The sequence below is a fragment of the Telopea speciosissima genome, chromosome 6, assembly GCF_018873765.1.
Source record: "Telopea speciosissima isolate NSW1024214 ecotype Mountain lineage chromosome 6, Tspe_v1, whole genome shotgun sequence".
Taxonomy (NCBI): domain Eukaryota; kingdom Viridiplantae; phylum Streptophyta; class Magnoliopsida; order Proteales; family Proteaceae; genus Telopea; species Telopea speciosissima.
Window position 1 is genome coordinate 54,330,162 of NC_057921.1, and position 27,509 is coordinate 54,357,670.

Consider the following 27,509-nt stretch of genomic DNA (forward strand, 5'->3'; position numbering starts at 1 on the left):
AGCTCTTATGCCTTACGCCCGTATTTCAAGTCTTTGACGAAAACCGAGGCGCTAATGAGTTGTGGAGGACACCGGGTCAGGTTCGGGCCTTTAAACAAAACTACCTAGTCCGGTCGGGTCGGGCATTCCAACACCCAGATACAATGGCAAACGAAATTGCCGCCCCTTCCCTCCATCAAATTAAAAAATCGTATCTATGTTATCTTGTTGATGCCTCTATTTGCATAGCGAGATGACCCCAAGCTAGTGCCACGCTAGTGCAAGCGCTATAAAACCAAATAGTGATCTCTTACTTTTATTAAAAGTTGTACATTCTTTCGAGCAGGCAGTACTTAGTATACGAATAAAAAAGGTTTTCAAAATAATTTGAGAGTGAATTCTCCTTAATAAAAATGTATATTTTTTTTTAATAGACATGTGATATGACAAGATTTATCTTCATTAGAAGAAAAAAAAAATGATTTATATAAAAGAGTAAAAAAAATAAAGTTACAATTGTTTTTTCACCAATTTTGGTTACAACAATAGTTTTCCATTCAAATTGATTGGATTCAAAAAAAATAGTTAAAAACAATTGCACAATCTATAATTAAAAGGAAAAAAATTGCCAATACATAAGGGAACAAAGCTTGAATTTTGCTCTGAATTTTGAATGTTATGAAACCAAAATATAACCCTATTTATCTAATAGTCAAAATTACTACATCACCTTGCCACATGGCAAAAATAGGTGGACCATGGAAGAAGACCTTTCTTGCTATGTGGGTTTTTTTTTTTATAATGATCAAAGAAAATACTACTATTAAGATAACCAAAAAGACCATACATTAGGTACCCAATAAATTAACTTATGGATCCTAGCTTTCCTAGGTGGATCATTTGCTACCACCACAACCAACCTATTTTTCTTCAGAATAACTACAAACTTAAAAGAGGTTGATGTTTGTAAACTATCACACAATCAAAATAAAAAATATCCCAAGGCCATCCTTTCTTGCTCTTCAGTCAAATCCAATTCACCATATCTTTACAATCCATCCAGATTTATATCTCCCCCCACCTTCTGTTTTTCCTAATCCACTTGTAATCCTTGAAACAGTCCCTTGGTAAGGAAATAAGCTCACAAAATAATTGAATCAAGGATGAACCCCAAAGAAGCTTTGTACAAAGGTCCAATGGTCTTGCTTCCCATATTCGTTCACTAAATTCACAAAGGCAAAAAAAGGTGGGCTATGTAATGAACCTTTTTCTATAACAAAAAGGTAAAATGCTCCACCACACCCATACTAGAGGCCCTTTTTATGTTCTGCCTATGGAAAATATTAGATCCATTGATGGGTCATTTATAAAATCTGAGGGTCTATATCAATTCTATAGCCCACAATGTTTTCCATTCATTTTTCAATGGTTTATGTTGAATCTACTTTCAATACTTTTTCAAACTTTCTTTCAATTGTCTAAGGTTTGCCGCTTTAGCCGGTTCACTGTTGGACTGGACTAATTTCAATTGGAATTGGGCTAGACTGGGCTTATCCAGGATTGGTTTGGAATGATCGGACAACAATAACTTCGGCTTCGAATGTCCGAATTTGACGATTCAAAGACTGTTTTCACGTGTTTCATATGCGATGATTTTTTATTAACTTTAGGAACAATATTGGTCAAATCATATGGCCTCCAGTGTGGGTTTCACTCATCAAATATAAAATTCTTTTGATGAAGGGGCAAATGGAGTCATATTCATATCAAACTTGGGTATGACAAAAAAAATCCGTCTTTCAAACATATCAGCAAATTTGGGGATAGTTTATCACTTTTTATATATATATATATATATATAGAGAGAGAGAGAGAGAGAGAGAGAGAGAGACACTAACCTCAAGGATGACTCATCATTGTCAAAGCGGTCTATGAAGTGACAAAATGAGATGTCTACAGTCTACACTTACAAGGTTATACAGCTAACCAAAGCGCTAGTTATACAATTAACCAAATCGCTCCCTATTTATATAAATAACCTCAAAGCAAGCACAACAACAGTCTTCTAAATAGAGACTAGTGCTTCAGCTTCCAATTGTTGTTATTGAGTTGTATCAGCAAAGACTGTGGTGTAAGCGTCAAAAGTGACATAGCTATCTTTAGTTGTTATGAATCTCAATTAGTGAATAATATTGAATTTGGTTGTCAAATAGATAGGCCTCTTTAGTTGTTGTGAATCTCAATTAGTGATTAGTATTGAATTTGATTGCCAAATAGACTTTTTGTTGTAGTAAATTCTTTTATAGATTGTTAAGGTGTATTAGTCTTTCATCATTCTTTTTTCCTTGAATGATCGTAGTGATTGATAGGCTCTTCCAATGTTGTATTTTACACTAGGCATCAAGTATCGATAAAGTACCTCAACCAAGGTTGATGTTGTGAGTTACAATTATGCGTGCCTATTGTAGAAATTGTTTTGAGAAATAAAAATGCCAAACACATTTTTCATTTCATAATCAATTATATGTAATAGTAACAAAAAAGATATTGTTTTTGAATCATATTTTTTGTATAAATTGTTTTTTAATAAACAATAAAGAAATAAAATGCAAATCATACCAAATAGAGCCTTCATAGCCCTGAAAATAAATTTTTGTGGGTTTTTGTTTCCGAGTTGATATGCACGTTGAAATCAATTATTACTCCCATTCGTTAAATTGAATGAGCCTTGAGATTTGGTTTCAACCACACGCGTGTCCACACCTTGTTATTATGGTTTTTCTATTATTCTTGTTTATTTGAAGAAAAATAACACTAACTGGTCACGTGTTCTTGCATCTAAACACAGAAATGCATGAAATTACCACCCAATGATCCAATGAATTTTAAATCCCATCCATTTTGATGCACTTGCGAGTGATCTCATGCGCTGCCGCATGGATTACACACAATGATCTCTTGCCCAAGTAAATAAATAACAAGTTTCATAAATGACACTAAACAACTGCAAAAATGTTTCTATGAAAAACAATAGAAAAAAGAAAAAAGAAGAAAGAAGAGTGCTTAAAAACGACCCTAGATATAAGCCGATGAGAAATCCATAAATACACAAGTGTGTATCACTGTATCGAAGTCCCAATCTCCCTCAGAATCTCTGCTTTCATTTCACCTGCTCCATTCGATTCTTGGTCTGTTCACTGTTGGAGCTCTGAAACATGACGACCGACCCAAACCCTAACAATGGCGGAAGTCGGGAGGAGGCCTCTTTGAAGGTTCCCTCCAAGGACCCCAAGAAGAAGAAGGACGAAAAGAAGGAGGAAGATCTTGTATGTTTAAAACCATCCTTTCCATATATTTATGGTTTTATGAAAGTTCTCCGCCACTAGCCGTATTAGCTGTGCGATCTGATGCTTGTTTTTATCCATTAATTACAGTCGGACGAAGATTTAGCCTTGAAGCAGCAATTGGAGCTCTATGTTGAGAGAGTTCACGATCCTGACCCAGGCTTGCAGAAAGTCGCCCTCGAGAGTATGAGGTAGCTTTCTTCGAGTTTTTGCGGGGATTGAAAACTAGGCAAACTAATAAAGTTTGGGGAAGCGGGGGAGAAGCTAAAGTTTGAATAATTACGTTAAACTAAAGTTGAATGTTTGGAGCATTTAAACCGTACATTTTCTAAGCTATGACCTATATAAAAAGTAATCCTGAATCTCACTCTGTAGGGAATGCATGCCCTATCGTGGATAAGATTCATACAATTTTATTTTGTCAAAGTTTTCTTGATTTTTTTTCTTCCAGTTAATTATAATAAATTTAGCAACAAATATATTGAATCTCATGCATATTGTTAATTTAGATAAAATACCTCGTGGTTATTTGTCTGATGGAAATTTTTTATTATAAAGAAGTCCTCTGTGGATGTTTTGAGACAGAGTTTTCATTTAATCAATATAACTATATGATAGAAGAGGCCCTTCTTGATATCTATATACAGCATGTAAAATTTAATGGTGGTCCAGCACATGGAAGTGTTTTTTCTGATAGTGTACTTTCTTGATGCTGTAATATTCTTTGTTCTATGGGATCTTACTAGGGATAACTACAGTTGTAACACTCTGTTTCTTATTCTTTAGAATTTATTTTTCATGGGGAATAATGTATTCACCTGTTGTGGATAAATCTGCGCAGAACATTTATCTAATTTGTGGGAAACAACTTATCTACAGATTAGCTTGATTATGTGTATTCTGTCTTCTTGTAGGCAAGAGATACGAACCTCAACAAGTTCCATGACTTCAGTTCCGAAGCCACTGAAGTTTCTTCGTCCTCATTATGGAACTTTAAAAGCATATTACGATATAATGGCGGATTCCCCTGAAAAAGTATTAACCGTTTGTTTTGGTTTCCTACTTATGTTTGTTTGGACAGAAGACATCTTGTGTGGTTTCTCACCTTCCCTTTCTCTGCTTAATTGCAGAAATACCTAGCCGACATACTTTCAGTTTTAGCGTTGACTATGTCGGCAGAAGGAGAACGGGTATGTGACGTTGCTTCATAATGCTATTTCTAGTTTGTAGTTATTAACTCCAATATTTTGACAATGGAACACTCAATGCAGTTCGTGTGATTCTCAGTTAAAAATAAAAAAAGAACTCTATTGTCATTGCTTAGTGTTTTCTATGTGGGCATGGTGTAGGAAAAAGAATTCCCTGCTCAAGTTCTGTTAGTAATAGGAAAGAAGTAGAGAATGTACAGGAAAACTAACTAAAAAAGGAAATATGCATATTTTTATGGTTGACTTTTGAATTTTGATACATAGGGACTGAGAATTAAAGAAATTAAGCAAAACAACTCAGATGCACCACACTTAACACGAATGGATAGGAGGTGTGCTAGAGAATAGAAGTATTCTTCTAATCGGTAATAAGTTTGGTTGGCTGGCCAGAGTATATTTAGCTGAAAACTAATTTAAGAATGAGCTAATCATAGTTGTCTAGGCGTTGTATAGGTGATGCCGTGACAATTCTGGAGCTAATTGGTTAAGGTGGATGATTGGATGTACATAATTTCTCCAGCCAGTAAGGCTAATATTTGAAGAATTAGAAACTTTTAAAATCCAGAAACAAGGGTACAAAACTGATCTAGGCAACTAATTGTTTGTTCTTTCTGTAATTGATGAGTTATTGGATGTACATAATTGCACCAACCAGTAAGGCTAATATATGAAGAATTATAAACTTTTAAATCCAGAAACAATGGTACAAAACTGATCTAGGCAACTAATTGTTTGTTCTTTCTGTAATTGATGAGTTATTCCCCCCCCCCCCCAAAAAAAAAAAAGAAAAGAAAAGAAAAAAAAGAGATAAGTTGAATTGAAAAATGAAAAAGATGAGAGCATAGTTGTCAAGACGCCTAGGTGACCCAAGACGGTGGAGGGGCACCTAGGTGTGCTTGCCTGGGCATCACCTATGTGTGTATTATATAGTCTTTGTATATATATATATTATGCTAGTATCAGTATGGAACAATATCAATGTAATATGATAAAACCAACATGTAATAAACAAAACATAGGATATAATATAAGCATATTCATTAAAAAACAAAGCAATAAACATAAATCAATGTGAAGTGTAAAAAAACTTATATATTATAAGCATATTCATTATATGTTCCTCTGTGAATTGGCATACACAATAACACCAGAAAATGTACAGTCAAACAATAGTAGAGGTAATGATCTATGTAACTCAAGAATTTTATATGTTGTGGTTGAACAATATTGGTGTACACAGTATTGTGAATTGGCATGCAAAATAGCACAATCTATAATCTATATACTCAAGAATTTTATATGATGCAGCTACAGTTTATCTCAGAACATACAGGAAAGGGAAAATTACAAGATTACATAAAAATGAGTTTACGAATTGGACAAATACCCTCCTCTCTCTCTCCTCCCCATTCCACGCATCTCTCTCTCTCTATTGCCATGGAGGAATGTCATCCTCAATTAATTTTAAGGGAGCTTGCTGGCAAATCGATGGCCAAAACCATTCTGTTGCCCTTCTTGTTTTTGGTCTTTTGCCCAATCTTAAATCTTTGCCATCGTTGGAATCACAGAAGAAGAGCTTGAGACTGCCATTGATGCTCTTGGATCTGAGGGCTATGATCTCTTCTATTGTGAGAGATCTTTGTTAAGTTTTAGTACAAGTTTGAAGAAATTTTTTGACGAATCCCCAACCCTAGAGAAGCAGGTTGGATCATCCTTTTCAAGATTTTATAAGCTTAGTAGTAGCTTATTTTCATATTTCTTAGGCATATTTATAAGCCTTTTCCTATTCCTAGGCTGTTAGATAAGTCTTTTAATTTTTCTAAGTATTAGTCTAGAGTCTAGTGTTAATCTTTTCATATTCCTAGATTCATGTATTATGTCTTTAATGTTTTATTGGTTTTAGTTTCTAGGTCTTGGGGAGTAGTTTTCCATGTCTAGAATTTGGTATCTATGTATGGGGAATTCCAAAGGGGCTTTGGAATTCTAAGAGTCTACTTTAATGCTACTTGATGTACTCAAGGCTTTTAAAGCCTCCCTCACTGCTATATAATGCAAACCATGGGCTGCTCTCAAAGACACCCAATGAATTTTTAGAGCAAACAATCTGAATATTTTCTTGTGTGACTCAAGAGGGCTTAAGTGAGATTCCTATAGCGGGCTAGGTGGGACTCCTATGGCTGGGCAACTAGTGGGACTCTAGCTTGCCAAAGTTATCCTACTATCTTCAACATTCATCATTCATCATCCATCACCATTTGCACCATCACCACCTTCATCATTCAAACACCAACATAGCAAGATCAGAACTAAACCAAATCTGACCCAAGCTGTCCAACACCTACCCCTATTCTCTTCCAGATTCGATCTTGGCTTGCTTACCCTCTCAGGTTTGCATCACATAGGTTCAGTTGGACCCAATAAACTAAACCAAACCCAAAACAATAGGCTCATTTCTCTTCTTGCTGAAATTCTGCAACAACTCTTTCCGTCTTAAAAAAAAAACCTCAACCATGAGTTTTGTAGTGATGTCAAATCAGATTCACATGATCAACCTTCAATTAGAAGAAGAATGCAACAACTGTCGATTTCGATTGCCGTCCCTTTTTAGTTCTTATACCAAGTAATGCAGAATTAATCTCAAACCAATTAAGCCAAAGAGAGATCAATTGCAACAGGATTGCATAGAGGGACAAACCAATATTGATGATAGAATTTTCTAACTTTTTTCCCCCTACATATGAAAGAAGAAATAAAAGGAATATGACCAAGGTTTCATCATCTGGCCGGTGGGAATGGAATCACCACCAATACCAACCTATTGCTTCACCCCAATAGGGTTGGAGCTGCATCACCACAGTCCAAGGAACAACATCACCCCTGACCCACAGAAGGGCAAACCCAATCTCAGTCACTCCAAATTGTTGCGCATGTGTTCCCCTTGCTTGTATTATAAAATTACAGTATATGTTACAAGAATAGCAAGTCTTGTCTACTAAGTAGCTACAAAATAGCAACTTCAGAAAAAAGCAACTTTCTAGAAAGAAGATCTAGTTGCTAAAACAGAAAAAGGAAAGAAACAGAAAGTAGTAACTACTAATTAGCTGTTGACTAATAACTAAGATCCATTACCCCCCCCCACCCAAAAAAAAAACAGTACGCAGTAGTAGATCTAACATAATATTCCAGCAATCTTCTTCCTCTCCACACAGGTCACATGCGGCCCATGCAAATCTTCATTCAATCTTCTAGAATATCCTCCATGCAAATCTTCTTCACATCATATAAAACAAACAATAAACACCAAAACAGAAACTAACTACTTAATCCCATATAGGACTCAAATTCCTAATATTTGGGCTTATTAGATTCGCCCATTCCAATAGTAAGCCCATGGCCCATATAACCCATTGGGCACTCAAATTAAGCCTCACTTAAACAAAACTGCCCACTTCTCTTCTTGCTGAAATTTTGCATCATTCTGTCTCTTTATTAATGTTGCTGTCTTTGATCTTTATTCTTTTTTCTTTGTTAGTTTCTGACATTCTGGACATATATTTGAACAAGATTTTATGCAATACCTATTTCCATTATGTCTCTTTTAAATAGGAATTATTAACTGGTGGATCATTTTCATGTGCAACAGTTTGATAATTCTATAAAAAGCTGTTTATGATTTTTTGCCTAAGTTTGATGTTTCCATTATATTTCTCCATCAAAACTTGACTTTTGTATCCTTTGCTATTAATATGTTATCGGATGGTCACTTACTCTTGCAGGACAGCCTAAAGTACAGGTTATTAGGTTCAGATGGAGACATTGGGTCATGGGGTCATGAGTATGTGAGGTAAGCAGGTGTTGACTCAATTAAGTCAATGGTTGATATTATTGGGTCATGAGTTTGGTGTGCTACTGCATTTTATTTGTTTTTATTACATTTAATCTATGGTTTTGAACTTGAGTACTGCTTAGGAGTATTATGGCTCATGATAATATCTTTTGTCATGGTTATGTGAAAATCTAGAAGACTATAACTAAAGTATAGGGAATGTGACACATCAACCCATTATTCAATAAAAGACAAAACTGTGCTATTTAGTATTTTCCTCAGAAGTTATGATCATAATGAGGTCAAAAGAAGCTTGTCAATAAATATTTTCCACTAGTAAATTACTCTATGTTATAAAACGGATGCTAGAATGTCAATAATCTAGATAGCATTTTTACAGGAAGTTATGGATACTTTTCTCTTTTGGTTGGTTACATACCTATGAATTTATTTACTTCTTTTGAAACCAGAACCTAATCTCTAACCTGTTATCTGCTTATATTGATGAAGCTAAATGTTGTTACCATTTTGCATGTACATCCAATACATGTTGTGATATCAGAAACCTTTAATCTGATAATAATTACATGTCTTTGATGGAAATCTTTGGGAAAATTGATGACTTGTGTCATTATGACCACAGCCTCCTTTATTTATAATAGAAGAAGACAAACTTAGAATATTCTTAGAAAGACAAAATACCAACTATACCCTTATACCATGTTACACCTATATTACAACACTCCTCAATGTTGGTGCATAGATATCACACATGCCCAACTTGGACACAATCGGGTGAAACAGCTTACAACTAAGACCCTTGGTAAACACATCAGCTAACTGATCTCCAAACTTAACAAACATGATGCAAACAACACCTTGATCTAGCTTCTCTTTGTTGAAGTGACGATCAATTTCTACATGTTTTGTCCGATCATGCTGAACAAGGTTATGTGCAATGCTGATTGCTGACTTGCTATCACAGTATAGCATCATAGGCAATGTTTGTAGACATACTCAAATCTTGTAGAAGACCTTGCAACCACAATAGCTCACAAATACCTTGGGCCATGGCCCAAGCCTCAGCTTTAGCACTGGATCTAGCAACAACTACTTGTTTCTTACTTCTCCAGGTAACAAGTTTTCCTCCCACAAATGTGCAGGAACCAGAAGTGGATCTACGATCATTAGGAGAGCCTGCCCAATCAACATCAGTAAAGGCCTCAATACGTAGATGATCATGTGGAGAGAAGAAGACACCTTTCCCTGTAGCAGACTTCAAGTAACGAAGGATCCGAAAAATAACATCCAAGTGAGTAGAATAGGGATCATGCATATATTGGCTAACTAGGCTTACAGCATAAGCGATGTCAGGCCAAGTGTGTGAAAGATATATTAGTTTCCTTACCAACCTTTGATTTCTAGCTTTGTCAACTGGTTCACCATCTTTACCCTTGAGATGAGTATTGGCCTCAAAGAGAGTATCTGCAGGACGACATCCTAGCATTCCAATTTCAGGGGGAAGATCAAGGGTATACTTTTTTTTTGGGAGAGAAAGATTCCTTTGGTGGAGCGAGCAACTTTAATGCCAAGGAAGTAGAGTATTTTCCCTAGATCTTTTATTTCAAACTCCTTACCCAAGTAGGCCTTCTACCGGGTTATTTCTTCAGAATCACTTCCAGTGACCACAATATCATCAACATACATGTTCAGAACTGTAATCTTATCACCTGACCGTTTGATGAACAGAGTATGATCTTATAGCCAACTAACACCATGGCTTTTTGAAATCTGCCAAACCAAGCTTTGGGCGAGTGTTTCAACCCATATAACACATGCTTTAACTTGCAAACAGTGTCCTGAGTCTTTTGGACAAGAGAAGCTTGGAGGTATTTCCATATATACCTCTTCTCCAAGTTCACCGTGGAGGAACACATTCTTCGAATCAAGCTGTTGCAGTTCCCACTCTAGGTTAACTGTACAAGAGAATAACTCGAATGGTATTATTTTTGCCATAGGAGCAAACGTCTCTTGGTATCAATCCCATAAGTCTGGGTAAATCCTCTAGCGACAAGCTTGACCTTGTATCTGTCCACAGTACCATCCATCTTCTGTTTTACTGTGACTACCCACTTACAACTCACATGTCTCTTATTTGGAGGAAGAGCCACCAACTCCTAGGTATCATTTTTCCCAAGTGCCCTCATTTCCTCAAGCATAGCAGCTTTCCACCAAGGATCTGTAAGTGCCTCATGCCAACTCTGAGGAGCGAAAACAGAAGAGAAGGAAGATACAAACACACGATAGGAAGGGGAAAGAGAGTCATATGACACCACATGGGATATGGGATGTTGAGTGCAAGTTCTTACTCCTTTTCGAATTGCAATTGGTAAATCAAGAGAAGGATTAGTGATATTAGAAGAAGGATGTTACCAGTTGGAGTAGAGCCTGGATCAGGAGATGGCGTTTGGCTGGGTAGAGTTGGTGCAGGCAGAGTAGTAGTGGTGGTATCAACATGTTGTTTCCGAGAATAGACTCGCAAAGCCGGTTGATGTTGTTGTTGTGTAGACTTTGGCTATAACTCCCCCTGAACTAAAGTATCATCCATTTCAACTAAGACTCATCCATGGGGCTATCACTATCAAGAGGAATCAATGAAGGCAATGAAGGAGGCACATCTTCAACAATACCAGACTTCCCTGAAGAGGTGCTAAGGAGGGGTAATAAGCCACAGACTCTTGGAAGACCACATCAATAGTAACCAGCACACGCCGAGTAGGTGGATGATAGTATTTATACCCCTTTTGAGTAGCCGAGTAACCAAGAAAGATGCACTTAAGCCCCTGGGGATCCAAGTATCCAACGTACCAGGCAAACGATGGTTATGGGCAAAACAAACACACACAAACACTTTAGGTGGCACAATAAATGATGTAGAACCAAAAAGAACATCAAGAGGAGATTGGAAGTCCAATACCCGAGTAGGCATTCGGTTAATGAGGTAGGCAGCTGTAAGAATAGCGTCACTCCAAGTCTCCAATACTGAGAAGGAACATTTATAGTAAACCAAGGTTCGAAAACTCGGGTCTCGGAGCCATCTCGGCCCAGCCAAAAACCGAGTTGGGCCGAGATCTCGCCGACATCTCAGCGAGTTTGTGTACTTTTTTTCCCCCCGGACTCGGAAGCCCATCTCGGTGGGTTTTAGACCTCTTTTGGGTCTGAAAGTTGGTATTCAGCCTATTTTAGGCCATTTAAACACAATGGCACTATCAGATTTTGCAAAAACAAAGTCTAAATAGGAGTTTCAGTTAGTGGGAAAGCAGGACAGACACTTACTTATGCTAGAAAGCAGGATAGACATAGAACAAATAGACTTATTTATGCCTAATATCATTTAAGTTTGTATTTCATTTACTTAAGATATTATTCATAAATAAGCAAATACCCCCCTATTTGAATCCAATAAAAATAGTTAAAAAATCAAATTCCAAAAGGAAAAAAAGTCAACCCCCCAGTTCAAGAACAAAAACTGGATATTCGGCGGTAGGTGCAATTTTCAACTTTCTAATGCTGGGGTTTTTCTCAAATCTAAAAATTCCATAAATCTTATTATGGTAAAACATTGCTAAAAACCAAAAGTGCGGTAAAATATTCATTTGTTTTGATGTCCAAAAATTATTTTCATTCGAGCGATTTTGGCGGTATTCGCAGCTTTCGAATTAAGTTTGACGTGCATAACTCCTTAATATAAATCGATTTAAGCATCTTGGACTTGTTGGAAAGTGAATACCGCCAAAATCGCTCTGAATGAAAATAATTTTTTGGACATCAAAACAAACAAATATTTTACCGCACTTTTGGTTTTGCATAATAAGATTTATGAAATTTTTAGATTTGAGAAAAACCCCAGCATTAGAAAGTTGAAAATTGCACCTACCGTCGAAAATCCAGTTTTTGTTCTTGAACTGGGGGGTTGACTTTTTTTCCTTTTGGAATTTGATTTTTTAACTATTTTTATTGGATTCAAATAAGGGGGTATTTGCTTATTTATGAATAATATCTTAAGTAAATGAAATACAAAAACATGTACTTAAATGATATTGGGCATAAATAAGTGTCTGTCTTGTCTACCTTGGTTCCTGGCATAGATAGCTGTCTGTATACCAAGATTTTCCACCAAGATTTCGAGATGTGGCACTCATATAAAGGACCTAGATGGGCATTTGCCTATGTCAAACCGAGATCTCGGCGAGAAAGTATACTTTTGGGACTCGTAGGCCATCTCGACTCGGAAAATCCAAAAACCGAGAATCTCGGCGAGATCTCGAGAGATTTCGGACTATGTAGTAAACATGAGAGAATGGGACACCTCCAACAAGTGCTTGTTCTTCCTTTTTGCCATCCCATTTGTAGGAGTATCAACACAACTAGTCTGGTGAATAATACCCTGATCCGCAAGATAAGCTTGAAAAGGGCCTTCCATGTACTCCTTACCATTGTCACTATGAAGAGTCTTTACTTCCACATCAAATTGGATCCAGATCATACTGTGAAACAACTGAAAACAGCGAAACACTTCATTCTTATGGTGTAATAAGTAAACCCAGGTAGTGCGGGTATGACAATCAATAAAATGGGTCACAAACAATCGGTATCCCGAAATAGAAACATGGCGGGCAGGGCCCCAAACATCAGAGTGAATCAAATGAAATGGTGTAGTACTCTTATTATTCAAACTTGGATAAATTGAACAGGTTAGCTTGGCAAAAACACGAGCATCACAATGAAAATCATGGGAATTACACTGATTAACTAAACTAAGAAATATTCTAGATGATGTGCCAATGGGTGGATGACCCAATCTTCTATGCCACTGATGTTATTCGGTCAAGGCTGCTGGAGATGAAACTGTCTGGTGAGTCCGGCTGAGAACAGGTGAAACTGAAGGAAGACCATCCTCGAGCATGTAGAGACCACCTCTACCACAGCCAATCGTTGTCCCCGTCGCCAGATCCTGAAAGATACAATGAGACGGAAAAAAGTTGACTTTGCAATTTAAATCTTTAGTGGTACTACTAATAGAAAGAAGGATAGTGGAAAAGTTTGGAAAATGTAAAACAGATTGCAAGGTTAGTAATGGGGAGTAGTGAATAGAAACCTTTTCGGATATAGAGGAGAGGGAACCATTTGTTACCTGGGCAGGTGCAGAGATCGGTGTTGATGTGGTAGAGGGCTCCAACTTGGTCATGCGACGCCTAAGAGTTTGCAGCTCATCCTGAGAAAGAGAGGAACCTGTGATTGCAGTGTCAGATGTCTTTGTATGGTTCACATGGGACTGATTAGATCGTCCTCGACCCCAACCACGAGAAGAGGTTGGTAGACCATTAAGCCTCCAACAGTGATCCTTAGTGTGACGTTCCTTTCCACAATTGTCGCAGTTAACAGGTTGTTGATCAGAATTGGATCGATCACTAGAATGTGTGAACCACCCCGAGGTTGAGTACCAGGGCTAGATTATAGGGCTGATCGTTCCTGTGACATGGCTGCAACATTGCGGTACGACAACTGTCTTCCAATTGTACCAGAGAATATGACTGCTAAGAAGAGGGAAAAGGATCTCTGCTGAGAACTTGAGCACAAATCGGATTGTACTCAACATTAAGACCCGCCAAGAAATCATATACTCTCAACTTATCTTCACGTTTCTTGAAAGCGGTAGCTTCATCAGGGCAGATATCTTGGAAGTCTTCTTAAAAATCCAACTCCTGCCAGAGTAGTACTGTGACAGATTAAGTTCTTTTTGTTTGGTCTCACAAATCTTTCACAACTCCTAGACTTGAGCATCATTACCAACCTGAGAATAAGTCTCCTTGGCAGCCTTCCAGATTTTGGCTGCAGTATCAAGCAATAAATAACCCCTTGCTATGTTAGGTTGCATCGAGTTGATGAGAAAAGACATGATTTTTCCTGAGGTTGACCAGCAGCAGTAGGTTTAACAATCTCGTCTGTAAGATAACCAACATATCCACAAGAATCGATAGAGAGAAAGCATGACTGCGACCACATCAGGTAGTTTCTCCCATCTAACTTGATGGAGCTAATACGGAAGGAAGGAATATCAGTTCCATGACCTGTGCCTTCCATTTCAGTTGATGCAGTACTTAGGTCAGACATTTCTGAAGATCACAATAAGGTATGCTCTTGGATGAAGAAGGGCTGGCTAACACATAATAGCCTGAAGTATGTGTAAACCGCAACCAACCATAGGGCTTAACAATCAAAAGAGGTACTGTTGTTGAAATCAAATCATCAAAGAAGGATTGCAAACAAGATACTGTCTCAGGTCATGCATTCAGGAACCTGAGAGAGAAAGGCAGCAAGGTATCCCTCTGCGGTTTAGGTTTTAATGGTGTAGATAGATAGATACAGCAGTATAGGATCCTAATAACAGCAGCAATAGTTGTCGGATCAGACTTAAAATTAGGTCAACAGCAAGGGTACGACCATAGTTCAAAATCTCGCCCGAAATTTTGAAAATTTTGGCCAGGCCGAGACGAGATGCTATGTCGAAATGAAAAGATGCAATATTTCGGAAATTTCGGTGAAACTTTGGTCTAAAAAATGCACCATTTCGTCTAAATTTCGCTCATTTCGTTTCAGTATTTCGGCATTTTACACCCCGAATTGGCCAAGCAAAACTCATAGAAAAAATACAATATTTCGGCAATTTCAGTATCTCGTAAATTTCCGTCTGGCCAAAATGGCCTTCCGAGACGAGTTTTAATACTATGGGTACGACAACAGTAATATACTCCCAAACAATGAACATAATCTAATGGTTGGATTGGCAACTACAGCAGGCCTTCAGTATGTGGCAGCTTGCTTTCAAATTTAGTAACTACATGTAACTCATAGGCCCTAGGGTAGGATACCCCCAAATTGATAGCAAAAGTATATGTCTCAATTACAATGGACAGCCCCAAAATGTCTGTCACCGATGGACAGATCACTGATTACAGATTTAAACCATTATTAGCAACCAATGACCAAGAATAACAATCCAGCAGTAGCAGCTGATAGAACCACTGATGGAGCCAAAACTACTATCGAAGGAAGTGGCTGTGATGCTTTAAGACTTCAGAAAATCAGCCACAACTGATGGCTGGATGTGGCGACTCATGAAACAAATTAGAAACTGTAGGAGGAAAATAGAAACTTACAGCCACAAGACAACCAGCCTAGGGATTTGGGCTGTAGTTGATGACCAGAACAGAAGATATCATGGCCTGCAACTTGCTGTGGTAGGAGGCTAAAAGATGGTGCTGCGTGGTTGGATTGAGTCTTCAATGGCAGCCTCTGTTTGGGGAATCAATGTAGCCTTCTTCAAACAACCAAATAGCAGCAACAATAAAGGAACTAGATGACTCGAAGCCTCACTGTCAACACCTTGTTGTAGGGTTATCAAAATAGTAACGAAGAAGGGGAATGCTAGAAGAGGAGGGGGGAGAAGAAGAGGGATATGACCAAAGCCTCTTACCTATGGCCTTGGTCAGTCTCTCACTAATCTAATGGGCTTCTTACGTCTCCCTTCATCTCACAGCATTCATGTCTAAATAACCAAGCTTTTCATTCATCATTAAATTGTGCGTATAGGCTCAAGGTCCTTACAATTAATAGGTGTTTGTAGCATAGTTGTCAAGGCTCGCCTAGTCGCTTTGTTGGTGTCACCTTGCGTCTGGACCCCCTCCAATGCCTTGGGCCGCCTAGATGCCGTGACAACTATGGCTTGTAGCACTCAAAACAGAAAATGAAAAGTAATAAAAAGGAGTCCCACGCATAGTAGGAACCTTGTACAATAATCTTAAATAAAAGGAAAGATGCTTCTATGGTATGACACTACCTACTAATATTCAATTACATAGCAACTAAATAAAATTAGAAGGTAGAAACTAGCTGTCCCCCCACGCAAGAACTTATTAGATGACAACTTAATGGGCTGGAAATTAGGCCCATTGGACTAAGCCCAACCCAAGGGCTGGCTGGGCATCGATGGAGGGGCTTAATGGCTGGGCTTGAACCATACTACTGGCCCATTTTCTCTCTTTTTTCCTTTGATCTACATCAGTTCGTTGTATCTGACCCATCCACTATCTTCTCTCCTAGATGAACTGCATGTGCCAGTGGAAGCATGGTTTGAAAACTCGGTTACGGTACTGGTTTTGCCCAAACCAAGTTGGGCTGAGATCTTGGTGAGTTGGTGCACTTTTTTTTGAACTCGTTTGATGGTTTCGGTGGGTTTTTGACCTAGTTTGGTCATGGAACTTGGTATACAGCCTATTTTGGGCCATTTATACACAATAGCACTATCAAATTTTCCAAAATCAAAGTCCAAATAGGAGTTTGACTTTGAATCCTAGGTTGGTAGGGTGCGACATACTAAACTACTAATAGGCCCTATTCTACAGATAAGTTAGTAATAGAAAGCAATCAAAGCATACAATTAATGTAAAACAACTTAATTACTTAAATAAGCATTAGAAATGTAAAAGTGTAAAATACGTCGATCTTAACATATACCTCTATGATTCCAAGCCATAGTTTCGAAGCAAGTTAGCCTCTGTATGTGACACATAGGCTTCCCATGTCATAGTGCTGCCGAAGCATTGCGTACTCTTCCACATAATACATAAAAGTGTTGTCATCAACTATCTGAAGGAACCCTTTTCTAGGGTATGGAAGAGGTGGTTGGGATGGGATCAATCCACTGCTACTTCCACCAGGCTGTTGAACTACCTTCGGCGCAATCCGGCGAGTTTTCCGTCGAAAAATGGGGTCAAAACTAAATTTTTTCAAGTTTCTTGGAGCTTCACTGTCGAGACAACCGAGAGCACCGAGACCAGTTGAGCTTGGTCGAGTTAAAGCATAACTTAAAGCGGGTTTTGGTTCAGTCTCGGTTGAACCGAATCTCGACCGAAACAGTGTAGTTTTCCATTTCGCCTTCCATCTCGTCTCGTCTTTTGAAAATAGCGAGATATTACCGAGATCTCGGCGAGTTCTTGTTCCATGAATGGAAGTCGAGATGTGCAAATGAGGTGGTAGATAAATTGGCAAAACAGGGCTGTTCATCCTATGATGTGTTTTGGGAATACTATTCCCTTGTGAACTAAGTTCTTTGTTTTCTGGGTGGATGTTGTTCCTTCTGCTGTTTTGGAATAGCACTTTGAGCTTATTCCCCTCATGAAGGATTGTACTACTATATCTCACACCACCCTCTCTTTCTTGATCAACGATGTGTTACTTATCAGAAAGGGGAGGGGAGTTGAGAAGAGCCGTTCGTTTGACTGGGACCTGTTGTCTGACTCATGTTTGGTCTGGATTTTAATCAATTCTGATTCACATTTCAAATTTGGACTTTGAATGGAAAAATACATGTTGTAAGGAATTGTGTACGATTAATATATTTTCTTATCTCAAGAAATGCCTATGAGCTGTCTCTGTGCGCCCTGAGTCAGATGATAATAGTCACATTGTAGTTATCTGCTGTATTTGGCATATAAGGTTTTATCCTCAAATGGGTTTAGGCAGTTGTCTTTTGTGGGTCTTCCTCATGCAAAACCAGTAAGTTGGTCGATGATGCCAAATTGAATACATTCAGATCAATACCCAAACATGCCCCCCCCCCTCCCCCACCCCCAAATTGCCTTCTCTTTCCCAGACAACTTTTATGTCCTGAAGATAGCTTCACTGAGCAGCTTATGGTACAAGAACATACTCTTCTTTAACTATATCTTTGGAGAGTTCTGGCTTAATTTTTACGATTTTGAGCTTGAGAATTTTTATGCAAGTCAGAGTGGAGGACGTATATGGCGCCATATTGGGAAGCTTGGTGCCATGTCTCTGCCTTAGTTTTTTTGCTGAAAATTTGTGTATAATTTGCTTCAATGCAGCCAAGCTTTTTGTATTAGCAACCTCATGTGAGATAAAACTCAAACCTATGAAGTGACTGAAGTATGTTTGAATCAATTTAGCTAGCTTAAACTGGTGAGGTCTGCCTTGTATACATTTGTTTGCTTTAAATTATTTGTGATTGAAATTCATAAAAAAACGATAGTGTTAGACTTGGCTGCTGGCTTGCCTCCGCTACGATTATGCTGTGTTCCATAGGTGTCCATGTATGAATACCTTTGACCTTCCAAGAATTTATTTTTTGCCCTTGCCTGTTCCTCCTTCCCCCATCTCTCTCTTGACTGCATTGGCTGGCATTGTTGACTGTTATTTGATCCCCCTCCTACTATCTGATTAGTAACATATTTTCTGCTACCAATTCCATATAGTGTTGTAATAGAATATTAATTTATCTGTCCTCGCTGTTGATTATATATTTGTGTCTAGGAACCTTGCTGGAGAAATAGCACTGGAGTATGCAAAGAGACAGGTTAGATGATTGGAGTTTGATCCTATAAAGTTTATTTCCCTTTGATTGCAAGGGTCAGAAGAGCCTTAGAAAAACGAAAGGAGGAACTGGAAGAGATTTTATTTTTCTGGGTGCAAGGGAAAGACTACAAATAATGCATGTATATTTTGAGAAAAATCTACTTTTTCTTTTAATTTTTTGGGTATATATGATTAATGTTTGGGTACTTTATTGAATTCTGCAAATTAGTGTCTACCTTAGTGAGATCGAATGTCTGATCTTTGTAATTTGTATATTTTTTCCATCGTGCTCAACTGCAGATGGAGGATGCCTCAATAGATGATCTGATGGAACTTGTAACGCAAATTGTTGCTTTCCATTTGAAGGTACAGTTCATATGAATGTTTTTGGTCACTTCACATTATTGTGTAATGTGTAGCCTTATTTGACATTTCATGGTCTATATTTCTGTGAATTATTATTTCACTAGTTAATCTGGAAATGTGTTATCAAATGATGTAATTGTTTTGTTCATGTCCTGCTGTGTTGTAGATTGGAGTACATTAGTAATGTTGAATCTTTCCCCCTGTTGTCTTTGTGTTGCAGCACAATGCCGAACCTGAAGCTGTGGATCTGCTGATGGAGGTATTCCTGAGGTTTTTTTGCCTTTAGTCCCATTTGTTTGGCTGAGTTGCAAATTGTTATTGTAACTTTTCTATTTGGCTCCAGGTAGAAGACCTCGATACGTTAGTTGAACAAGTTGATGCTACAAACTACAAAAGGACATGCTTGTACCTCACCAGTTCTGCTAGGTAACTACCAATTTTTTTTAATTTGAACATGGAAATCTACAATCAAAAGCATGTTTGCCCTTTATTTCATTGTTCTTGTTTGCCATGTGGATTATGGAAGTTAGTAAGTAGTTGTATGTAGTCTTTACCTTAAAAAAAGGGGGCAATAACAATAGGGAAAGAGAACACTATCTGGTCGCGTGCGGTGCGTGGCTCTTGCGTCTAGACAGGGCCTCGCGAAATGACTGCCGCACCCTCAGGGATTTCTGCCTTTCCATGGGGGTGCGGTGGTCATTCACACGACCAGGTAGCCTTATTTTCCCCATAACAATAATTACAATGATGTGGTAACAGGATTGGAGCACCAGTTACTTGCTTCCCTTTTCTGTTCCTTGTTCTTTCCTTTCTGATTGCAAGTTATGAACTGATGAGTCTGTATGGCAACATGTTGCAGCTATCTTCCTGGACCAGATGATATATTAGTGCTCGATATAGCATATGTGATTTATTTAAAGTTCGAAGAGTACCCGAGTGCACTTCGAATTGCACTTTTCCTTGATAACATGCAGGTTTGCACTTCATTTTGGAAATGGAAATAATTTTTTTTCTTCTGATTTTATCTTTAAGATACATAATAATGTTGCAATTTTAAAACAAAGATTCTTTTTATATTGGGAATTTCTTTCCTTAACTTCTTGTGCCCTCCTATACATAGAATACACTTTGTTGCCATTCAAGAGGGGCCACTTTTAGTCAATGAAATTCTTATACTTCGTGTGTTCTTTGACAGTATGTGAAGCAGTTGTTTACATCTTGTGATAATCTACTCCAAAGAAAACAGTTCTGTTACATTATTGGTCGACACGTAAGTCCTAAATTTCTTGTTGGTTCATCTTTCCTATCACTGCTTTTAATTTTTCACTAAGATATACCCAATTAAAAAGGTATGTAATCCTATTAGAATTTCCTAACATAATCTCTGTACTATTATTTCTTAAGGAGCAAAACTGCATATTGGTTACCTTGCGTTTCTAGCCCAGTGACAACTCTTGCTGCCATTTCGTGTTTTTTGCTTAACCAACACTGTTTTAGTGAAAAATTGTGAATTGTTTCTCTGGTGATGTATTTTTTGTTGGTGATGGGTAAAAAGAACTTGAAATTTCATCTTTACCATCTAAAGCTATACTTTGGTTGATGCTGGTTAGTGCGGGCATAGCATTTTCCATTTTCTCTCTATTTTGTCTTTTGTTTAGTTTATGGTGATCCCTGTAGGTTTTTGCTTTTGGAATTCAGTCTTTTGTGCTATAATGGCTGTTATTTGGGGTTTCTGTTGGAGGAGACTAAGGGATTAGGTATTTGGACAAGTAGAAACAAGGTCAATGGGGTATGTTTGAAGTAGTGAATTTCTTGTGAATGTGTTTAGAGACTCTAGTTAGTTTGTTGTATGAATAAGTATGGAAATTGTTTGAAAACAATATTTCTGCAATGCAGGGTGTTCCTTTCGGATTTGATATGGAGATAACTGAAGACGATGATGAGAGGGAGGCATTGGAAGAAATCGTTTATAACACCAAGTTAAGTGAAGGTTATCTTACGCTTGCCCGTGATATAGAGGTCATGGAGCCAAAATCTCCGGAAGATATCTATAAGGTATTGAGTAATATCTTCATAATATTGAAAGTACTTTCTGCTTTATTTCATTCTACCTTTTGTGTAGATATTGTTACAAGTATTTCCTCATCCAGATTCCAGTCAAATGGCTGTTGTTTTCATTCTACCCTGTTTGTCTCATGACCTTTGTATACCATATAGTTGATGTCTTAAAGATATTCTGCTGCCAGTGATCTCTAAGTTTTTCTTTCCTACTGCTCAGTCTAAGTGTTTCTAACTTCAATGGTCAACAAAGATTGATGTAGTTTAGAAGAACAAGAGGGCCAGCGACAAACCAGGCTATTGGTTGGGTCAAACTGGGCCAAGAATGGACCAATAGGCATAATTTTGAGTGCTCAATGGGTTATATGGGTGATGGCTTGGTTAATTTTGGGTTTTTTTTTATTATAATGGGTCAATTCTGTAAGCCCAAATATTTGGGATTTAAGGCCTATACGGGATTAGTGTTGTTTCTATTTTAGTAAGTTGTATTTTTTTTATATTAGTAGTGTTTATAGAACTATAAGATAATGGATAGATATGCTACAATCCAGCCATAGTTTTGATTTTGTTTAGTTCTAGAGGAGTTTCTATCTTGAAGAAGACTTAAGTTGTAAGGGATTCTCCCTCCCATGCATAAGGGTTTTCCTATTTTCCTAAACCGGAGGGGGATCATACCCATCTGAACGATTTGTGAAAAAAGATTAGCCATGAGCTTGTGATTTCTGTGAGAAACTGAGCATGGTTCTGTGGGATTCAGAACTGCTCTATTGTGGGATGCCAAAGTTGGAGTTGATGGGATTCGTTCTCCAGGGTTAGGTGAGAGGCCTAACATATCCTTCCTTCAATCTTCTTCTTATTTTCTTCTAGTCTCTATTTCTATGTTCTCATCTTACTTTGTTCCTTAGTTACTAAATCTATTTTATGTTTCTATTTTGGGTTACAGACTGACAGTTGTCATTTCTATGAGCTACTAAATAAGAACTTTCTATTTCAGCAACTTTCTTATTTTAATAACTCCTTGATATTTCCAATTTTGACTTTCTAAATTCTGGTTAATGGTTGCTGTTTTCTATTGGTTTCAAAATCTGAGTTTCTATTTTGGTTACCTGCTATTTTTGAGACTACCCCATATTTTTAATTCTGACCATTATAACAACATAAGATTTTACAGACTTGTTCTCCTTGAAAAACAGACCACCATTCAACCATAATTTCATGCATATCTGAGTTGTCTCTATACTTGCAATCCTGTTGCAAGTTGATCTCCCGCTGGACTTTGTTGGTTTGTGATTAGCACTGCATTAGAGATCTTATTACAAGTTGATAAAGCACAGTGGGCATTCAATTACTAGTGTAATTGTCCTTATTTTTGTCACTGTTTTGGCCTTTCAGTGTCCCGCTTCTCTCCTCTCCGTGCAAAATGTATTTCTTTTTTTCTTTGTATCCAAATAGCTTGCGTCTGAAAGTAGTAAGATTCAGTTTCAGTTTCTTTATGTTGGTAGGTTGCAAGGATCATGGAATCGGGATCAAGATCAGTCCCGGCCAATTCCGGATCCGGTTCTGATCGGAATCAGCCTGGATTGGCCCCAGAATTGGTATATTCATGGCATCTAGGGTTTTTCCGTACAATGATCAGACAAGCCGGATCGGCTGTAATTGGCCTCGGCCGATACCAATCCGGCCGATTCGATCCCGATTCTTGAAACCGTGGTTGGTTGTTGGATCAAGATAGGAGAGTTCCAACTCAGCCCATGCACGGGGGAGGTTCCTTATTCTGTTTTGGTTTCTAGATGAACCAGAATTAAACCATTCATGAACCACAGGGTTGGTTCCGAACAAGAAAATTGGCGCAAAATCAGACCAAACCAAACTGCAGGTTCTTTTTTTCCTCTTCTTTCTAACAGCAGCTGAATACTGCACCAAGTTGATACTCATCTAAGTCTTGGAGTTCCTTTGGTAGCCAACTCACATGCACACATACACATTGACATCCTTAGGTATAAACTTGCAGCATACTATATGCTAATCTGCTTTTATTTTCTTAGGTGCACTTGATTGATGGCCGGGCAAGTGCTGGTGCAAGTGTTGACTCTGCTAGGCAGAACTTAGCAGCTACATTTGTCAATGCATTTGTCAATGCTGGGTTTGGCCAGGTAAATAGGCACTTTTGAGGCCATGCTTCTTTTCAGATCTTTATGTTCTGCATTTCTCTTGTAATTTATCTCTGGTCTGCAGGATAAGTTGATGACTGTCCCTTCAGAGTCTTCTAGTGGTGGTTCTACTGGCAGCTGGCTATTCAAGAATAAGGAACATGGGAAGGCCAGTGCTGCTGCGAGCCTGGTATGTTTTCCCCTCTAGGTTTCTGTTCAATTTGGACTCGTTGACTTCTATCTTAGATTTATCTTTTCGTTCTTGGTTGTAGGGTATGATTCTGTTGTGGGATGTCGATTCTGGCCTCGCACAGATTGACAAGTATTTTCACAGCAACGACAATCATGTCATTGCTGGTGCATTATTGGGAGTTGGCATTGTCAACTGTGGTATCAAGAATGACTGTGACCCTGTAAGCCACTTCAATAGTTTTTATACACGGTAACGTTATTGATCCCCAGATTTTTCTTGATATCTTTTGGATTTCGTCCTCCAGGCATTGGCGCTTCTAGGTGATTATATCGGAAAAGAAGATTCAACTGTTCGAATTGGTGCCATTATGGGCCTTGGCCTCGCTTATGCAGGAACCGAGAATGAGCAGGTGGAGTGACCTTTTTTTTGCTTTTTTGTTTTGAAGGGGGTGGGGGGAGCTCTCGTTAATATAGACTTTTTATTCTTAAACAAAACTGTGATAGTAGTGGTGAGAAAGGAGATCTGAGTCGATTTGGGTTGACAATAGATATGGGCTTAAATAAAGTTGAATGGCGAAATAGGGTGTGTAGCTGACCCCATTTAGTTCTGAAAAGGCTTGGTTGAGTTGTAAAAAGAAAACTGTGATAAGGGGAGTTACTAGTGACTGAGTCTACCCGATAGATAGGAGAAATCTTCCCTTTCCCACTTGGGAATCACTTATCTGAAATTATACTGTACATAAGATCCAGAGATATATTGTTACACTGCCTTTTTGTCACTGGATTATCTGTTCTTGGAAACTGAAAATGACTAAGCTCGATTGTTAGAGATGCTGTATTTGTTTGCTTCTCAAAACCGTTTATTGAAGTAGACACCTTGGTTGCTGTCGTGCAGTACATATCACTGCTCTTTTTGTGAATGGTAATGACTTCCATTTTATGCTTGACTGATTTCTTGATTGCCAGGTATGGAAGAAACTATCTCCGATATTGGGAGATTCAAAAGCTCCTCTTGATGTGATTGCCTTTACGACAATCTCATTGGGCTTGGTATATGTGGGCTCATGTAATGAGGATGTTGCCCAGGCCATCGTCTTTGCCTTGATGGATCGGAGTGAGTCAGAATTGGGTGAGCCTCTAACCCGGCTTCTGCCTCTAGGCCTTGGTCTTCTTTACCTTGGGAAGCAGGTAATTGAATTCATGATTTATGGCTTGTTTTTGATACTTTTGATGGTTTTTAAGTCTCTTAAATGCCTTCCCCACCCCCCACCCCCCAAAAAAAAAGAAAAAAATATCTGTTTCTAGAATGTGATGGACAAATGCAGTTCTCTTGCCAATACAAGTGTGTTACCAATCTTTGGGTGTTTGACAGGAAAGTGTTGAGGCTACTACTGAAGTCTCCAAAACTTTTAATCACAAAATTAGAAAATATTGTGATATGACGCTGCTATCTTGTGCTTATGCTGGGACGGGAAATGTGCTCAAGGTATATATTCTCTGCTTGTCCGATGGAACTCAGAGATCACGTGTGGTCTTAGTCATTAACTCTTCCTTCATACAGGTTCAGCATCTTCTGGGGCATTGTGCTCAACATCTTGACAAGGGTGAGATGCACCAGGGACCTGCTGTTCTTGGGATTGCTATGGTAGCAATGGCTGAAGAGCTGGGTCTTGAGATGGCTATACGATCATTAGAGCATTTGCTGCAGTATGGAGAGCAGAATATCCGAAGGGCAGTTCCTTTGGCTCTTGGCCTCCTCTGCATTTCCAACCCAAAGGTAATGAATTGAGTGGTTGTACTTATTTGTTGGTACCCTCGCATTTGTTGACTGAAAATGGTGGCCAGCAAGGTGGTCCCAATTAATTCTGTTAGATAATTGGGAATGGGAAGCCAAGTGGTCCTTTCCTTGGAAAATAAAAGCAAATGCCGATTTACCTGTAACCCCACCCCCCCCCCCCCCAAAAAAAATATAAAAAAATAATAAATAAATAAAATAAAAGAGAAAAGAAAGAGTCCGACGTTCTGTTATGTACATAAATTGGGGGGGGGGGGGGCTAGCTTTTAATCTTTCAGAAATGTTGATGCTTGGAAATTTTTTGACTTGGTGTTCCTGACCAGGTCAATGTTATGGACACGTTAAGCAGACTCAGCCATGATACAGATTCAGAAGTAGCTATGGTATATCCTTTTGCAGCATGCTTGAAATTTGAACATTTTATCATCTTAGAGTCTAAAAGGTATCTCGGGTTTCTGCAGGCTGCCATCATCTCCTTAGGTTTGATAGGTGCAGGCACCAACAATGCTCGAATAGCTGGCATGCTTCGGAATCTTTCAAGCTATTATTACAAAGAAGCCAGTCTCCTTTTCTGTGTAAGCTTTGATGCTCAATTCCATTTTTCCTTTTTAATTTGCTTGGGCTTTATAGAAAACTATTCTATTACTCATTTGGGTTGGCTTCATGCAGGTCCGAATAGCTCAAGGTCTTGTTCATCTGGGGAAGGGTTTGCTAACTCTGTCTCCATTCCATTCTGAGAGGTTCCTGTTGTCTCCGTAAGTCAACTCTTCTCCACTTCTTTTGTAAGGAAAAGTAGGCACTATTGCCTATTGAAGAAATCAATTCTTTTGTTTGTCCTTCCAGGACAGCACTAGCGGGATTAATTATCTTGTTGCATGCGTGTCTGGACATGAAATCAATCATCCTAGGAAAATATCATTATGTTCTTTACTTCCTTGTATTGGCGATGCAGGTCCATTCTCGACTAGATTTCTTCTGTTCTTTTCAGTTTATAACTTCGTCATATAAATTGTTACCTTGGTGGTGGTTCTTTGTCATCTAAAAGTTATTCATTCTTGGTGTATGATGAGCAGCCTCGAATGTTGTTGACTGTGGATGAGAACCTGAAACCTTTGTCGGTGCCTGTGCGGGTAGGTCAAGCAGTAGATGTGGTTGGCCAGGCTGGTCGGCCCAAGACCATAACTGGATTCCAAACACACTCAACCCCAGTTCTGTTGGCTGCCGGTGATAGAGCTGAACTAGCGACCGAGAAGTAAACGACACCATAATCTTTTGATCTATTGTGGATTGCTGTTAGCCCTTTTCTATTTGTACACTGCGAACTAATGCCATTTGGTTTTTTGCAGATACATTCCACTTTCGCCCATTCTGGAGGGCTTCGTCATCTTGAGAGAAAACCCGGAATACCAAGAGGATCGCTAGGCTTGATTGTGTAGCAACTTGAAGATGACAAAATTCCTTGGGGCCTAGTGTATGTCCGAATTTGTGGACTGGCCTGGCGTCATGCATGATTCTGATATAGGGAAGTGACTGTTGCCTCGTGACAAGGGAAATCACCTATGGAAGAAGTTTTCTGCTATCATTTATTGAACTAGGGGATGAAAAAAGTGTGGTCTTCCTGTGTAAAGTGTTCTTTATTTGGTTTATGCCTGGAAATATCTGTTTTTCTTGAAAGGGAAGGAAGAAAAGGGGGAGGTGCAGGGGAAGAGAATTGGTTGTATCTAAGACAATAGCTTTGAGGTATATGCAATGTCTATTTTTCTGTTCCCACTAACTGTTTGATTGAATTGTTAAATGTCTCGCTGATGAAAATTTTCCCTCTCCAGAGGTCTTAGAAAGTTTCCCTGCTGGGTTTCCCAGTTGAACATCTCGTCTACATGGATTTATTTTGTGATACTATCTACACGATTTAAGGATGGATGAATATTTGGCATTCTATTCCTTGAAAGCACGCCCTTGAAATTTGTTTGGAGTGTTTGGGGTGTCCAACAGAAGCCCCATTATGACAAGGCTCACTCCATTCCCAGTACCTATAAACCTAAGACATCTAAGCCAAAGCCGGAATCTATTCCTAGCTAGCACTCTCTATGCTTATGATTCTTTAAGGTTCTTAGAAACTTTCTTTCGTATTAGGTTCAGTAATTCTTTCTTTTTCTT

At 38.5% G+C, this 27,509-nt stretch overlaps 1 protein-coding gene across 3 annotated transcripts; it reads left to right on the forward strand.

Moving 5' to 3' along the window:
* Nucleotides 1-3,118: 3,118 nt before the first annotated feature.
* LOC122665162 (26S proteasome non-ATPase regulatory subunit 2 homolog A-like) lies at nucleotides 3,119-27,241 on the forward strand. Of its 3 annotated transcripts, XM_043861237.1 has the most exons (26): nucleotides 3,119-3,305; nucleotides 3,414-3,514; nucleotides 4,238-4,358; nucleotides 4,454-4,513; nucleotides 8,308-8,375; nucleotides 18,750-18,792; nucleotides 19,092-19,157; nucleotides 19,378-19,416; nucleotides 19,501-19,583; nucleotides 20,017-20,131; nucleotides 20,353-20,419; nucleotides 20,598-20,601; nucleotides 21,050-21,212; nucleotides 23,261-23,368; nucleotides 23,451-23,555; nucleotides 23,638-23,778; nucleotides 23,863-23,967; nucleotides 24,524-24,745; nucleotides 24,930-25,043; nucleotides 25,119-25,334; nucleotides 25,676-25,735; nucleotides 25,814-25,927; nucleotides 26,022-26,107; nucleotides 26,196-26,304; nucleotides 26,426-26,604; nucleotides 26,699-27,241. In XM_043861237.1, the coding sequence occupies exons 1-26, from the start codon at nucleotides 3,195-3,197 to the stop codon at nucleotides 26,772-26,774; spliced, it is 2,676 nt and encodes an 891-aa protein (XP_043717172.1). In that variant the 5' UTR covers nucleotides 3,119-3,194; the 3' UTR covers nucleotides 26,775-27,241. The 3 variants fall into 3 exon arrangements, with proteins under 3 accessions (XP_043717172.1, XP_043717171.1, XP_043717173.1); XM_043861236.1 differs by lacking the exon at nucleotides 20,598-20,601 and having other exon boundaries at nucleotides 20,353-20,427; nucleotides 21,054-21,212; XM_043861238.1 differs by lacking the exons at nucleotides 19,378-19,416; nucleotides 20,598-20,601 and having other exon boundaries at nucleotides 20,353-20,427; nucleotides 21,054-21,212.
* The last annotated feature ends 268 nt before the right edge of the window (nucleotides 27,242-27,509 follow it).

Coding starts and splice junctions, on each gene's coding strand:
- LOC122665162 (XM_043861236.1), top strand. CDS start 3,195: ATGACGACCGACCCAAACCCTAACAATGGCGGAAGTCGGGAGGAGGCC. Junction 20,428..21,053: donor GTTACATTATTGGTCGACAC/GTAAGTCCTAAA, acceptor TCTGCAATGCAG/GGTGTTCCTTTCGGATTTGA. Junction 24,746..24,929: donor TTCTTTACCTTGGGAAGCAG/GTAATTGAATTC, acceptor GGTGTTTGACAG/GAAAGTGTTGAGGCTACTAC.